Raw genomic sequence first — 14,719 nt, 5'->3', positions numbered from 1 at the left:
ATCCGATACGACAGTCTCCCGACTCTTTGCATCGACCCATCCCTCCTGGGCAGCACCAATTTGGCCAGACACACCAACCCTTTCAAGCAGCCCAACTGTCCCTCAATCCGATACGACAGTCTCCCGACTCTTTGCATCGACCCACCCCTCCTGCTCAGCAGCAATTTGGCCAGACACGCCCGCCGTTTCAGAACGTGCAACAGTCCCTCGGCCCAATCCGCCAGTCTCTCAACTCTACCCGCCAGCCCTCTCCTCCTGCTCAGCAGCACTTTGGCCAGACACACCAGCCCATCCCTCCTGCACGTCCACTTTCCGTCCCATCCTGGTCCTCACGCTCATCCGACTCTGCCGACCAAGCCACTACTTCCGCTCAACAGCATTCTGACCCGACCCGCCAGCCTGTCCCCGACTCCATCTCCCAGCAAGTTCAGCCCGTTTACCCTGTCACCGCGACCCAGTCCGCCGAACCGACTCTCCCTCCTCAGCCCACTCAAACTGTTGATCCTCTACAATCCTTCAGCAATATCCAGCACAAGGCACCCAAAGTGGCCGCCTCGAAGAAGCGCAAGCGCTCCGAGCCGAAAGACACGCAAGACGCCAACCCCCGACCGACTAAGCTCCGTGTTAGCAACCCTGTCAGGACCAGAGTGCCGCCGTGCATATGGAACAACGTCTTTGGATGGAGTCATCCCAATACGCTGCTTACCTGTCGCGATATGCAGTACTTTCGGCCGCTGCTAGTCAACCACACCGTAGTGTGGCGAGATAGCCGAGTCAACACGTACGGCAACGAGATTCCAGACCCTCTTCCGGGTCTCACTGAAGAAGAGTATGCCAACCTCCTCAGCAATCGTACGGGCTGCCAGGTTGCAGGGTGTGGAGACAAGCTCGCGAGGAAGACCTACTGGGCCTTTTGTAAGCGTTTGTGCCAGGCTCACATGAGCACAGAACTCGTTATGGTATGTTTCTTCGGCTCTGAGTAGCTAAAAATGATACTAATTCGTCTTATAGCACCAGGACGCCCTCAATACTATCAAGGAGAGGCTAGGAGCAGCACACGTCGCCCTTGCACTCGAACTTCTGAAGTGCGTCACATCCGGAACTAGGGACTCTTGGAAGAACTATACCAAGGCCGGGCCAGCCACGGAGCGCTTCACGACCAGCATCTACCACGTCACGGAGCTAAAAAATGCCATTGAGGCCTTCTTGGCCACGTTCCCGGACCTCAACACCGCCTCGGTGGACGAGAAGAAGCTGTACTTCAAGGAGAAGCAGAAGTTGGCCGCAGAGAGGGAAGAGTTTGCCTTGAAGGTGGAGAAGTTCGAGAAGGAGGAGGCACGGAGGGTCCGTGACGAGAACGCACGGTTGAAGAAGGAGCGAAAGGAGGAATTTTCCCTCCGGGCGGGGGAAATGGTCCCCCCAATGGCCCCAGAAGTTCTGGTTCTTTGCCCAAGTTACAAGAAGTCCCTAAACATCGCAAAGGCCCCCACGACCCAGTCGTGGTCGTACTTGTTGGAGAAGTTGGAGAAGGAGAGGGGGGAGGCGGAGGCGAAGCATGCACGTAACGTGCAGAACATGATGTAGATGGTAGTCCGAGTAGCAATCTAATTCTTTTGGTTCTTGTTTCACTTTTGGCGTAGTAGGGCATGATTTGGAGCACCTCTGGGAGTGCTTTGCACTCGTAAAAAAGTCTGCTATACCCCCGGCTGATTAGCAGCCCATGACTCGGCCTTCTGGATAGGCCATATAGATCGAATTGTACACTTGAACATCATATTTTTCTCTTCAAATCGTGAGGTGTGTATCTTCGAACTGCGACCGTGGATACGGTGCTGAAGCGCTTCAACTCCTTATGAAGGGCTGCAATGCAAGAGCTCGGTGTACCGTATTTAGAGCTTCAGAGCTATTCGTCCTGCTGACCTCATAGAACTAGGCGCTTTGCCGGTGCGATGCTACCGTTAGAGGTTCTCCAGCCTATTGCTTTCATTCAGGATAGGGTGTAATGTTTACGACCTCTGGAATTAGATAGGCCCGCGAGGAGTTATTTTTGTACTGTTGAAGCCTCTCATCAACGACTATTATCTGAAGGACTCAATGGTGAGATCTACAGCCTGATATCTATACATACTGCTAGCACGATAGAATCAGGTGCTGTGCTTAGGCACTTTGCCGGTGTAATAGCGCCGTCTGAAGTCCTCCAGCCTACTTATTTAATTCAAGACAGAATGTAACGTTTACAACCTCGTAAATTAGGAGCCAGGTATCTAATCGGTCAATTCATTCTCTCTTGTGACCTCTTCTCTCCCCTCCTTGCCTTTCATAGCTAGCAGGTTCAGCGCGCTCCCTGCAATAATAAACCCACATTGATCGCCACTCAGTGTGTGCTTGGTCTGCACCCTCACCTCGCTACCCCCCTTCTTCTTAACAAGTAGCTCCACACTGCCCTTCCCGCCGCTCTTCAGCACATCTAGCAAGCCCACTGTGGTAACATCATCGCATGCGTCGATGAGATCGTAGTCTGTCTCATTGACAAAAATAAGGGGCACCACACCCTGCTTCTTCAGATTCGTCTCATGGATGCGTGCAAACGACTTCGCGAGAATAACGCGACCGCCTAGGTAGCGCGGTTGCAGCGCGGCGTGTTCACGTGCACTACCCTCGCCGTAGTTGTGCTCAGCGACGACTAGCCATTCAATTCCAGCGTCGCGCCAGCGCTTTGCGAGATCTGGAATGCCGGATGTAGTGCCGTCCACGTCGTAGGCCGTGTTGACTTCGTCGGTGGCAGCATTGATGGCCCCAATAAGGGTATTTTCCGATATGTTGGGGAGATGGCCTTTGTACTTGAGCCATGGACCTGCGGCTGAGATGGTATCTGTTGTGCATTGGCCCTTCACCTTGTAAAGAACACGAAGGCCGGCGAGTTCGGAATTAGGGAACGGCGGGAATGGGTCTAGAAGCGCAAGGCGGGTTGAGGAGGGGTCCACCTTAACTTCCTCGGAGGGAGTTGGTACGCCCGGCGTAGCGAAGAACTCCGGGTTCCCTTCTGCGAAACCTGCCGCTGGAAGATCAGAGCCTTTGGGAGGGGAGAAACGGAACGGTGTGCCTGATGGTGTGGGGAGAGTGTCCGTGATTGGATTGAATGTAGTTGAGCCCGCGTAAGACATGGCAGTGACGAGCTCAGGAGACGCGAGGAAATTCATCGTCAACGGATTACCGTCATTGCGACCTCGGAAGTTGCGGTTATACGAGGTGAAGATAGCATTTGATTCGCCTTTCTTCACGCCGTCAGTCCGCTTCCATTGTCCAATGCAAGGGCCACACGCATTAGCGAGAATAGTTCCACCTGCAGAAGAAAAAGTCGAAAGGGTATCATCTCGATCCAGAGTTGCACGGATCTGCTCACTACCTGGCGTTATGAAGAAGTCAGCCTTGGGAGAGAGACCCGCTGCTGATGCTTGTTTAACAAGATCTTCAGCTCGGGTCATGTCTTGATACGAGCTGTTTGTGCAGCTGCCTATGAGACCCGCACCAAACGTTCTTGGCCAGTTGTATTCCTCAACTACTGATGCGAATTTGGACAGGGGAGTTGAGAGGTCGGGTGTCATGGGACCATTGATGTGCGGTTCGAGCGTTGAGAGATCAATTGCGATGACCTTGTCGTATTGAGCATCAGGGTCAGCACGCAGAAGGTTCTGGACAGAAGGTGCTGATGCAATGGCTTGTGCCGCTCTAGCAATGGGTTCGCGATGAGTAGCCACCAAGTAGGGCACGTGTTGCGCGGAAAACGGGAACAGAGAGGTTGTTGCGCCAACTTCAGCGCCCATGTTACATATTGTGGCCATTCCGGTGCAGCTGAGCGTTTCGACGCCAGGTCCGAAGTATTCGATCACGTATCCAGTGCCACCCTAAATCACCATTAGAAGTTACTTCAGCGCTGCAATTGACGTAATACTTACTCTCACGGTTAGTTGGCCAGCTAGGTACATGATCACATCCTTAGGTGACGACCATCCGCTGAGTTCTCCAACAAGCTCAACGCCTAGTATCTTGGGAGCCTTCAATTCCCATGGGGCATCCACGAGCGCATCTACAGCATCAGCTCCACCAACACCGATGGCAATTGCACCCAGACCACCTGCATTGGGAGTATGGCTATCCGTTCCTAGCATCATCAATCCAGGGGCCGAGTAGTTTTCCAACACACTCTGATGGATGATACCCGCTCCAGGAGGCCAGAACTCGATCCCATATTTCTTTGCCGCGGACTCCAGAAAGTCAAAGACTTCCTTGTTTCCCTTAATCGAAGCCGGCAAATCTGTATCTGCACCCTTTTCTCCAACAATCATGTGATCGCAATGTATGCTTGCAGGGACTGCTGTCGAAGGTAGTCCACAGGACATGAACTGTAGTAATGCCATCTGAGCCGATGCATCCTGCATAGCCACTCGGTCTGGCTTGAGCTTGAGATTTGCCGTGCCCCTAATGTTCGCGCCATTCTGGGTGTTCGTGAGGAGTGACTCTTCAGGATTATCCAGATGCGAGTACAGAATCTTCTCGGCGAGGGTCAATTGCCTGCTGTGCCCAAGCACCTTTCGGACTTCGTGTAGCTTCTTGACGAGCTTTTGGTATAGAGGTGTTCGGGAGGCAATGTCTATGTGGGGGTGGGGTATGCCAGAGTGGGCGGTGGCCAGATGTCGCCTGCTCAAGATCTTGGAGGGTCGTGTAAAGGCGCGTTGGCAGACCTATTAGTAAGATCAGATATGGTTCACAGAGAGAGGTTCCATCTGTTAATGGAGAATGTGGTTCGATTGAATCATCTGAGGCTTGCTTCGACGAAAGCCCGACGCGCTTGATATGAGCACCAGTGCAGAGCGGAGAGGTCACTCACCCCGAAATTAAGGGGCCGCCCTGCCTGGAGAGCCTGCACCCGCATCGTTAGGAAGGTTGGCGGAGGTCGTGTGAGGCAGCGGAGGTGAGGCTATCCACAAAAAGTTCTCGGGTGCGATGTCGGCAGGAAGGCTAGCCAGGGAAGCCTGGAAGCTGTAGCCAACCACAGGACATGTTTTATAATATATAGAGAGACGTCTATCCGTTGTATTCAAGCTATCTTCCGAGTACGTTGACTTCGGACGGTTTAATGTGTAGAACGCCTCCTGTCTCAGGGGCGTGTACATGCCCACATGGCTCTGTTCTAACGATGTCTGCGTTTCTGAAGGGGGACGAATAGGGCCGTTTTGCAAGGCGCTGCTTTTCCCCCGCTCAGCCTCACGAGATGGGCACTTTTCAGCCTGGTCGTCTCCACGAACCTCTTTCCATCATGCAAGTATCATACTCCTTTCTGGCTCATATAGCGTGGGGCATCCCATCCTGTTACAGAATCAGCAATCACCCGTCGGCTTCTTGTCGTTGTAGGAATGACTTCTACCATTCGTCGAATCGACGTAAGTGCCCCGCGGCTACCATTGGTAGGCTCTGGAAGCTTATAGGCCTAGTCAAGGGTCTCGTCAACAGAAATGTCTGTTATGCTCACTCCATCAATACGGGTGCTATCGCTTGACGGGGGAAGTGCACGGTGTCTGTCCGCCTTGGTGATTCTAGAAGAGCTTATTCAACACATCAAATGGGATCACCAGGAGCATCCCTTAGTAGACTCTAGGCCTTACTATCACTTTGATCTAATATGTGGGACGGAATGGGGGGCTATCATCGCTCTGATGCTTGGCAGGTTGAGAATGGTAGACTCTTTGCCTTTATCATTTGACGTTGCTCTACTCACCATGCTGCAACCAGACGATCAACGAATGCATACTTTGGTTTCAACAAAATGCGTTCCGCTACACGCCATAGTTTTGAGAGTCTCGCGATTTCTCTACGTCCTACCGATGCGAGAAGGCCTTGAAAGCACTATTTGTTTTGCAGAGGAAACCTCTATATGAGGCGCAACTTGATCAGGACCATGTGTGCCATACCGTCATACTAGTCACTGATCTTGAGAACTTGGGAACTCCAGAGAGGCTCCGTAGCTATACCTCCAAAACCAACGGAAAGGCGATCGTTAGTGGATGCACCATCTTGCAAGCGGCTTTGGCTTCCATCGCTACCCCGATGCGTACTCGGGGTGTACGCATAGACTCAATGCTATGTGTCAGCGCAGCTATATCAGGGTTTAGCAACCCGGCGTTAGAGGCCTTGGATGAAACAGCATCGATCTGGAGCTCTTCGAAAGTCTATTCTTTTGTCAGCATTAGTTCAGGAATACGAGAGCTGAGAGATAGTGCTTTCGCAGGAGGGCGCCCACGATGGCTGGGCTATCCTTCGCCCAAAGCAACGATGGGCTTGGTGAGAGTTACAACTCACATGATCACCGATCCAGAGCATACAGCAACAGAGCTTTTCAGGTTTTCTAGAGCTGCCGGGTTTCTATACTCCCGGTTTACGCTGCCTACCGAATTTGCCTCCACCACGTACCAGCACGAGTGGACTCCAGTTGCATTCGAGAGGCTTCTATCACTTACACGGCACTACCTTACTAACTCAGAGACTGCGGCCAGTCTAATTGCTTGCGCAAACTCACTCGCATCTAGTAATCCACACGGGGCTGAGGGAGCACGTGGGGATTCAATCTCCGGCTCGGTCGATCCACTGGCCATTCCAAGCGAGACAATTTCAGATACTTTCGAGGCAGAATCGCAGGCAAAATCTCCGTCCCTCAAAACAGAATCCATAAAGAGCGCACTGTCAAGTGGTGCCGAGCCATTTGAAGGCGCTCTTTTTGACGAACCAACTGTACGGTCTGATCAAAAAGAGTATGTTTTCCTGTATCTTGCATCCGTAAAATCTTTTGCTAATCGAAAAAGAAACCTAGCCACTGACAATTTCATCAATGACTTCCACGCAAGATATCAAAAGCTTTTCAGGAACGCACCTGAGGACATCAGGAAGGTCAAGGTTGCCGTCCTAGACAGCGGGATCGATTCTTCGCACCCCTTCATCAAGGAACATTGGATTCGCCCTAAGTGGGGTGCTCGAGGGGAGAACGGGCTTCCCCGTAAACTTACTGATGATGGATACATGGATTTCACGGCCGACCCTCCTCTTACCAAGAATGGGACAGACACATGCGGTCATGGAACTCATGTTGCCGGGATTGTTCTTCAACTTGCTCCGAACGCTGAGCTTCACGTTGGTCGAGTGTCCCTTGACAGGACCTTCGACAAAAGAACTGACCCCGAATGTACCGCTAGGATTGCAGAGGTATGTCAGCAATTATCCCTCAAATGTACATATACAGTCTAATCACCTTTAAGGCAATTCGTTATGCCGTGGACGTTTGGGGAGTGGATGTCATTTCCATGTCCCTTGGCTTCTCCAGCATCCCCACAGATGTAAAGGAAGCTATCATCTATGCTTATTCCAAAGACCGTATTCTAGTAGCTGCAGCCTCAAACAATGGCAATTCCAAAATCGGGAACGTGACCTATCCTGCCAGCCATCTTGGTCTGGTCATCTGTGTCAATGCTGCGAACTATGCTGGCACTCCACACGAATTCAACCCACCTGCAACATCCAGTAAAGACAATTTCTCAATTCTTGGAGAAGAAGTGAAATCAACTTGGTCAAAAGACGCGAAAGGAGACGCGAAGCAAGACGAATTGGATCTCATAGTAGAAGAAGGTGCACCGTAGAAGAGAGCATCGGGAACATCAGTTGCAACACCTGTGGCAGCGGCAGTCGTGGCCCAACTCATATATTGGAAAAGAATTCACCGCACTCAATTCCGAAATTACAAGATGTTAGAGAATTTTGGAGGCATGAGACAGATGCTCATCAGCATGATTGACCGCGATCTTAAAGATGTATATCAGTACATTCTTCCCGAAACCCTTTTGGACCCAGACGTAAAAACTGCGATCTCTGGAGTGTTCTCCATGAAATTGAGACAGATATACTCCTGGTCGGTGGTTTCAGAGATGATTCCGGGTTCGGCGACGGGCGACTAAGTTTCAATCTTTACTACCAAGCAATAGCCATCGTCCAGCTCGTCTCTGACCGTGGCCACGGCCCAATCCAAGGGGATGCTATCTACATTCATGGCAATACCAAAGTCGGCTTCATCTAGCTCTGCCGACTCGATCTCCGCCGGAGCAGTCTCCTCGTCCAAGGTAGACTACGTTTCTACTCCTTCATGATATGCTGCTCCACGAATGTAATCTTCACTTTCAATATCCATGGTCTTCCAGTTGATCTTTATTTTCCGCACACGATGCGCAAATACGAAGTCCGAAGACCCGCCAAATCCCACTGAATTGGAATTGGTGTTGCTGAAACCAGCTTTGGGACCTCCTGAGACCGGAATGCCAACCATGGTTCCATCAATTCCAACAGATGCGTCTGCACCACCTTCGCGCAGTTTCTTCCTGATATTTTCGGCGCCTCTAGCGACTTTGAACCCAATGATCATGTACGGCGTCTTCTTTGGGTTGGCCTCGAAGTACTGTTTGACCGTAGGCTGAAGTATGCTAGCTTTGACATATTCCGCGAGTTTCCAGTCGCCTTTCATGAAGGATGTCTCCAGCTTGTTGAAAAACTGCAAGTACAAGATACCAAGATCTGAAATCCTGAAACTCGCCGCGGCCTTCATCGCGGGTGCAACTACATACCACATCTACGTGGTGCAGGTGCTCTATGATGTGTTCTAGGAGAGCGAAGTTTGGGCTTGGTTCGGCCTGGCAGGCCTACAATATTGTATGGGGAGGGTGCGGGAGACGGGAACCGCTCAGCTGGCTCTGCAGATGAGCCCGATTAAGGCAACTGGTTGCCCAATCGGCAACCTCGTATCCTCCAGACCGCCCGATGAGAGGCCTTATCTACTCAGTTCTGACCACGGGGATCTCATCCAGTTCATCATCATCAATCAAGCTATCCCATCGCTGCAGCCAAGCTTCACTGGCCCGTTTTTGTGCTACTCACCCTCAACAGGCGCGACCCGCAGTCTAAAAGAAGTACGCTTGATTATGATGGGTTCCTCCACTGCAAAGGTACTATTATAATGCGGTCTATTTTTCTCGTCGCGCGAGAAATAAGCTGACGTCCTCCAGTATTACCAAGCTATATATGTTCGCGCTGAGTTACAATTTGTAGAGCCCGACCAGGTCGTCTGCGTCAATTGCGGTGGAACTCACTCCATGCAATATTACGAACGGTCACAGCCTCACAAAGCTATCTGCGCATACTGTTCAAGCTCTCTCGCCTCTTCTGTTCTCGAGATCGTGACTGCATGCCTCAAATGCGGAGCGGCTCATTATCTACAGCCACGCGAACGAACAGATCCTCGTAAGAGTCTACGCCGGTCCTGTGGAAACCACCTCCCGCGATCCATAGAGCTGCACTATGTGAGATGTCTCAACTGCGACGAGCTTCCCTACGTGCCCTTGTACGAACGACGACAGCCTCACCTGGCTGTTTGCGCATCCTGTAAGAAACATCTTGGACCCTCCGTCAAAGAGCAATTGCTGGCTGAGCATTCCAGAAATCTGCGTAGCGTTCAAGGTACCAATTGCAAGAATACTCATTACTTTTCTGGGTATGAACAAGCACAACCTCACAAAGCCAATTGCGGATACTGTGGACAATCTCTCTCGCGCTCTGTGGAGGAGGCTCTGATTGGGGTTGGGTCAGCGATTGATGGTGCGCTCGTAGGTGCATTAGCGATGATTTTTGCCGCCGCCAACGCCATTATAGGTGCTTTGTGAACAGGGAGGTAGCGAATATATTGGGCTTTTCTTCAAAGATTGCGGCCATTCTTATTGCCCCTTCCACGACCAACTAGATAGAAAGAAGGTCGCAAGCAATATGGGTGCAATCGCCATACTTCGAAAGATAAACACGTATATTCTTCGTATGTATGTATCTGACCATGCGCAAACAGTATATCCACAATAAAGTCTTGGAGACGCGAGAGGGTTGGCTGAGCAAAAGTAGCGAGGACCAAGCCAAGGCGTTCTATCGGTGGTGTCATCGTCGAGCGCTACAACTGTTTCTTCGAGTCGGCCGGGCATCAGGTCTATGTGGTGTCCGTACTTACAAGGACTTGATTGCGAACACCTCGACGGCTAGCTCATCCTTCCCCACATAAGGATCAGACGTTGCTGAGATTGATATGCTGTAAACCCATTCGCCCCTATGGGAAATACTGCAGCACACTATAGTCAGATGACCACCCACGCAGCCATACATATTCTGATATCCTGCACAGCCCATTCTATTCCAGATCTAGCGCGACCAAATTCACTTTTTATTCGAAACCAGGATGATCATGCGCCACCATTCATATACTTTTATCCCACTCTCGCATCTCAAACCTTACATATCAATTGTTTCATTGAACCTCAGCACGCCATTCCCCTTCAAGAACCCATCCACGCCCTGGGGCACCTGATATGACGACGGCGCGGCGACGGCGAGGGAGCCGCGCTGGCGCGTGTTCGCATCCGAGATGTCGGTGATAAGAACGAGGCCGGCGGTTTTGATTGATTCGATCAGGGCGGGAGCAAGGTCCTACGCTGTGTTAACGGTTTTGTATGGGAAGTGTGGCGGAGTGATGGCCTACCAGTAATCTCGAGCTACAGATCAAGCCCATGAAATTATTGTCTCTCGCAATCTGCACGGCCTCTTTAACCGAGATCGTGGTGCGACCGCTGCTCCTTACTTTATAGGGATCGCTAGTCGAGCTAGGCGCGTCGGCACCAAGTTCGTTACAGAGGAGAACGGGGTCTGTCGAGCATTAGCTCCGCTTTCACGAGATCACATGAGGGGCTGACTTACAGTTCGGTTGCTTCCAATTCAGTGCCGTGCAGATGTCCTGATTGAAGCTCGAGAACACAATCGACCTCAGAAATCCGTTTTTCTGGCCCCTTAGATGCCTCGCGTGCTCGAACACGATCGATAGCAGCGCATCCGCAAAGTCGTTGATATTAGGCGTTGGACCTAATCGCAAGCTTTCCTCCTCCCTCCGGCTTGGGTACAGGACATGCAGCTCGACATGGATATGTGCAGGAAGTATGGCGAGAGCTTCACGGAGCGTCATGAACGACGTAGCTAGGATTTGATGAATTTGAGAGACATTGGCTCCATGAGTGTTCTGTAGGGTCGATGCTGCCATGGAGCTAGAAGCGTTCTGTGAAGCTCCAATGTTGGCGAATTGATCGTAGGTGAGAATATTGACAGGGACATCGAGACCTTGGTACGTAATCTTCCATTGCGGATAAAGTACTGGAACGCCATCACTCGTCAACTGAACGAATAGGCGAGCATATTCGCCTGATAAGCTCGATCCAGTGATGAGGGCTGTTGGATGGGAGTCGGATTGACTGGTTGCTTTCCAGTAGGTTGCAAAGTGTGTGATTTCGAGGGGTATGCCGTGGAAGGGTTTTACGACCTGGAAGTCGAAACTTAGTCGCCCAATAGCACGGAGCCGAGGGTCGAAAAGCTCAAGATGCCATTGCCCTGAGCTGCTTGATTCGTTTGTGAATATCTTCGAGGAGGCGACGCTGCGCGCAATGACCTTGGAGCCGAAGGTTGGGTATACATCGAAGTCAATGGCAAAGGTATCGAGGTTCTCAATCTGGAACGAAATGACCTTGAACTCGTCTTGGATTGGTAACATAATGTTTCGTGGGATGAGGTCTGAGGATTTCGAGGAAATGGTGAGGCGAGCGGCCGGATATTTATGGTCGTCGTAGAACTGAAGGGCATCCGCGCCCAGATTCTCAAAGCTTATCACCACAAAGGTCTTGGTATCCAGGAAATTGTGGCCATAACGTCTCAGTGGGATTATAGGTGGTGGAAGAATGAATTCCGGAATACCTTCTCCTTCTCCGAGATCCATAGGACCTGGACCAGTGGTGGATTGGCCTGTAGTTAGAATCTGCGGTGACACCTGCTTCGGTGTAGCAAGGCCAACTCCTCTTCCAACAGAGGCAAGCATTTTCATGCACTCAAAGTGGCCTTCCCACGTGGCGTAGTACATCGCAGACAAGCCCTTCTCGTCCACAATATCCACGCTAACCCCACATACTAAGAGTACTCTGAGACATTCGACATGACCTTCGCTGGCGGCATGAAAGAGAGGCGTCCACTGGTATAGCTTATCGGGTTGGTCGAGATCTGCACCGTACTTTTGCAGCAGTAGAAGCATCTCGGGGTCCTTCCCAGATCTCGCGACTAGATGTTGAGGATAGAGGCCTTCAGCATCGGGAAGCATCTCAGCATGTGCTTGAAGAAGGAGCTCGACAATGGGTATGGAGCCATGTTGGCATGCAAGATTCAAGGGTATGTGCTCCGATGGACCCAGCTGTTTGATCTGTGCCCCATTAGAAAGAAGGGTCTGAACGCAATCGAGTTGAGAGTGGACGATCGCATGAATCAAAGGCGTAAAATTGTCCTGATCCTTGAAATTGACGGTGTCAGGAGCTGCATTGATTAGTTCCTGGACCAACTCAACATGACCATGCATGCAAGCATAGTGCAACGGTATTCTCCCGTAGACATCTAATGCCTTGACATTGACATGTGCGGACAATCCGATCCGGAGGACCGCGCCTCGCCCGCAGATGGCTGCTTTGTGGAGACAATTCCTTTCGTTGATTTCGTCTTCTTGGTTGAGGTTCACACGATTGGTGTCCAGCATGAGTTGCAAGGCATTTTCAGGGGCATCTTCGATGGTGCTCAAGAAAGCTCTGGATATCCGTTCCTGCGCGTCAACCAAGGAGAAGATCCTGGCCAAACACTCTTCTATTTTCGCCGTGTTAGCAGTGGTGATCGCTTGGGTCATCTGATTATCTAGCTCCATATCGCCATCCTGAGATGTGTCGGCTGGTGGCTGGGTTATCGACGTTGGGTATTGCATCTTGTCGCCTTCTGCCCATCCTGAGAAGTCCAACAGAGCTTGGGTCGCTTGATCGGATAGGCTGCTGATAACGTCGCGATTGAAACAAGGCTGCACCTCAACAGCACGCGATAGATAGAGTTGCTTCTCGCGCGACTGGCATTGGGGTCAGCCGGAGTTGCGTCCAAAGAGAGTGATGGCCGACCTTGGATGTTTTGTCCCACTAAAGAGTGTTAGCAATCTTAAGACGATAGTAGCAGGCATTGAGCGGACCTTTTTCAATATCTTCGAGAAGGCCGTAGCGTTGACCTCGACAAATTGCTGCTACCGTCAGTGCTTACGCGTTGATGATGATGATGATGATCAGAATCACCTGGAGCTTATTCAGATCCATGCTGAACTGCTTCAAGCCCTCTTCGAGTGCTATGTATTTCGAGGACACTTTGGACACTGTTGAGGGATGAGCTTGCATGTTTCGCTTCTTGTCTAGCAACGTTGCCAATCGCAGCCGCAGCTGTATAGGCTATCAGTACGGATCAGACGGGCTTTCGAATTGTGAATACCTCTGCCTCCTTTTGTAGGTAGAAAATGTTGACTTTCTCGAGCTCTCGCTCCTATGATCCATATTAGGGGGTGCCGAGTCATGCCAAAAGTCCCACATACCACTCGAAAGAAGAACGTGGCCTTGTTGGCTTGTAATGCGGCCTGAGGGTCAAGGCCATCTCCCAAACGATTGCTATCATTCTGTGCAGGAAGAACCGGGGTTGCGCTCAACTTCTTGATAAGCTGGTTAAAGCATTAGTAGAAGCATCTAAAGGTGAGCAAAATGCAAACAGTACCTTTTTTAGAGCCTTGTAGTCGACGAAGCTAGCGGCATATTCGGGGATCTCGAGCTGCCGCTTTTGAATATGCTTGCCAAACTTCCTGTGAAATCGGGGCTCGTCAGTCTTGTCAGACTTGGACCCGAGACTAGTCGACGACAAGGTCTTGCGTAAACCGGCAACGGGGACTCTCGGAGAGTCCATAAGAGCAGACTTACATAGTGCAAGGAAACGAGCGGACAGCGCTCCAGAAGAGCCCCTACATACAAGTGGGACAAGCGAGGAGTGCAGAAGCGGAGGCATGCACCTCGACCATACGACGTAGGAGGGCGCGCAATGTGGGCCTGGGAAGACGCCTATAGGACGATCAGCACGATCGGTGAGGCGAGAGATGGGACAGGGCGGGATGGCGGCGGCAATGACAGAGTGCTGGGACGAAAGTCGATGGATATAAAGTGGTAGAACTAATGGAATTCCGTCTGGTCGTGCAGCGGCCAATATCTATCGTTGCAGGCGTCGGATAGGTGACCGATGAGGGGCAGAGCGACCTCGGGCAAGGTCGACGATAGAGTCTGCCGCTTCGGGGATGCTTGTTCTGCAAGAGAGGGCTGTGAGCCTGGCATGATAGTGGTGGTTTTTGCTATGCCGGCAGCCAATTGCAGCAGAGCAAAAAACACGTGGATCTGCCGCTTCAGCTTCAGCGGGCATTGGGGAGACACCCACCTGGCTGTGACGGGCAATTACGGCACCGGAATGCCTGGATATTGCGGCGGCGCGCTCCTCGCAGCGGCAGCCGTCGGGAGAGATGCAGTAGAGCCATCCGCGCTTTTACTCAGTTCTCGCCTCAGAATGTGGCACGTGATCATGTCGTAGTCGCTTTTTGATCCATGGGTCTACCTTATCTCAACCTCTCTCCATCCCGGAATTCAGCCTCACACCCTCTTCAGCAGATGTGGCGTGCCAAATCCTTCGATGCGGAGCACTACGGACCGCGCCGTAGCCAAAACCACAT

The 14,719-nt window shown here is 51.5% G+C and overlaps 8 protein-coding genes across 8 annotated transcripts in view; 5 read left to right on the top strand and 3 right to left on the bottom strand.

The window, feature by feature from the left end:
* BDZ99DRAFT_34138 (uncharacterized protein) overlaps nt 1-551 on the top strand; it is a 1,535-nt gene extending 984 nt beyond the window's left edge. The window contains exon 1 of the mRNA XM_033714374.1: nt 1-551. This exon is cut by the window's left edge and continues 984 nt beyond it. Within this exon, the coding sequence (XP_033576652.1) occupies nt 1-385 (385 nt within the window). The 3' untranslated portion in view covers nt 386-551.
* Nucleotides 552-1,867, top strand: BDZ99DRAFT_34146 (uncharacterized protein). Its single transcript, XM_033714376.1, has 2 exons — nt 552-959; nt 1,018-1,867. The coding sequence occupies exons 1-2, from the start codon at nt 717-719 to the stop codon at nt 1,582-1,584; spliced, it is 810 nt and encodes a 269-aa protein (XP_033576651.1). The 5' UTR covers nt 552-716; the 3' UTR covers nt 1,585-1,867.
* Nucleotides 1,868-1,955: 88 nt separating this feature from the next.
* On the bottom strand, nt 1,956-4,951 carry BDZ99DRAFT_463462 (mitochondrial aconitate hydratase-like protein). The gene is made up of 3 exons (XM_033720088.1): nt 4,889-4,951; nt 3,957-4,742; nt 1,956-3,905 (listed from the first exon to the last, which is right to left on the bottom strand). Exons 1-3 carry the CDS (start codon nt 4,931-4,933, stop codon nt 2,265-2,267), a joined length of 2,472 nt encoding a protein of 823 aa, XP_033576650.1. The 5' UTR covers nt 4,934-4,951; the 3' UTR covers nt 1,956-2,264.
* Nucleotides 4,952-5,294: 343 nt separating this feature from the next.
* On the top strand, nt 5,295-5,976 carry BDZ99DRAFT_34127 (uncharacterized protein). Its single transcript, XM_033714372.1, has 3 exons — nt 5,295-5,441; nt 5,493-5,735; nt 5,791-5,976. Exons 1-3 carry the CDS (start codon nt 5,415-5,417, stop codon nt 5,845-5,847), a joined length of 327 nt encoding a protein of 108 aa, XP_033576649.1. The 5' UTR covers nt 5,295-5,414; the 3' UTR covers nt 5,848-5,976.
* A 1,095-nt stretch (nt 5,977-7,071) lies between these two features.
* On the top strand, nt 7,072-7,685 carry BDZ99DRAFT_388732 (subtilisin-like protein; the record flags this gene model as incomplete). The annotated part of the gene is made up of 2 exons (XM_033715594.1): nt 7,072-7,254; nt 7,308-7,685. The coding sequence occupies 2 exons, from the start codon at nt 7,072-7,074 to the stop codon at nt 7,683-7,685; spliced, it is 561 nt and encodes a 186-aa protein (XP_033576648.1).
* A 272-nt stretch (nt 7,686-7,957) lies between these two features.
* BDZ99DRAFT_532255 (uncharacterized protein) lies at nt 7,958-8,641 on the bottom strand (the record flags this gene model as incomplete). The annotated part of the gene is made up of 1 exon (XM_033726475.1): nt 7,958-8,641. The coding sequence occupies one exon, from the start codon at nt 8,639-8,641 to the stop codon at nt 8,168-8,170; it is 474 nt and encodes a 157-aa protein (XP_033576647.1). The 3' UTR covers nt 7,958-8,167.
* Nucleotides 8,631-9,884, top strand: BDZ99DRAFT_34088 (uncharacterized protein). The gene is made up of 4 exons (XM_033714368.1): nt 8,631-9,038; nt 9,099-9,474; nt 9,530-9,687; nt 9,742-9,884. Coding segments are annotated over exons 1-3 (669 nt in total). The 5' UTR covers nt 8,631-8,747; the 3' UTR covers nt 9,532-9,687; nt 9,742-9,884.
* A 326-nt stretch (nt 9,885-10,210) lies between these two features.
* Nucleotides 10,211-14,143, bottom strand: BDZ99DRAFT_34067 (ankyrin repeat protein). Its single transcript, XM_033714362.1, has 10 exons — nt 13,926-14,143; nt 13,726-13,810; nt 13,550-13,672; nt 13,450-13,500; nt 13,260-13,400; nt 13,160-13,207; nt 13,092-13,109; nt 10,825-13,042; nt 10,610-10,773; nt 10,211-10,557 (listed from the first exon to the last, which is right to left on the bottom strand). Coding segments are annotated over exons 1-10 (3,045 nt in total). The 5' UTR covers nt 13,928-14,143; the 3' UTR covers nt 10,211-10,362.
* Between the last annotated feature and the right edge of the window lie 576 nt (nt 14,144-14,719).

The sequence above is a fragment of the Mytilinidion resinicola genome (assembly GCF_010093595.1).
Source record: "Mytilinidion resinicola strain CBS 304.34 unplaced genomic scaffold BDZ99scaffold_10, whole genome shotgun sequence".
Lineage (NCBI taxonomy): Eukaryota > Fungi > Ascomycota > Dothideomycetes > Mytilinidiales > Mytilinidiaceae > Mytilinidion > Mytilinidion resinicola.
The sequence above is the reverse complement of the archived record's forward strand: the minus strand, read 5'-3'. Positions and strand labels throughout refer to the sequence as shown.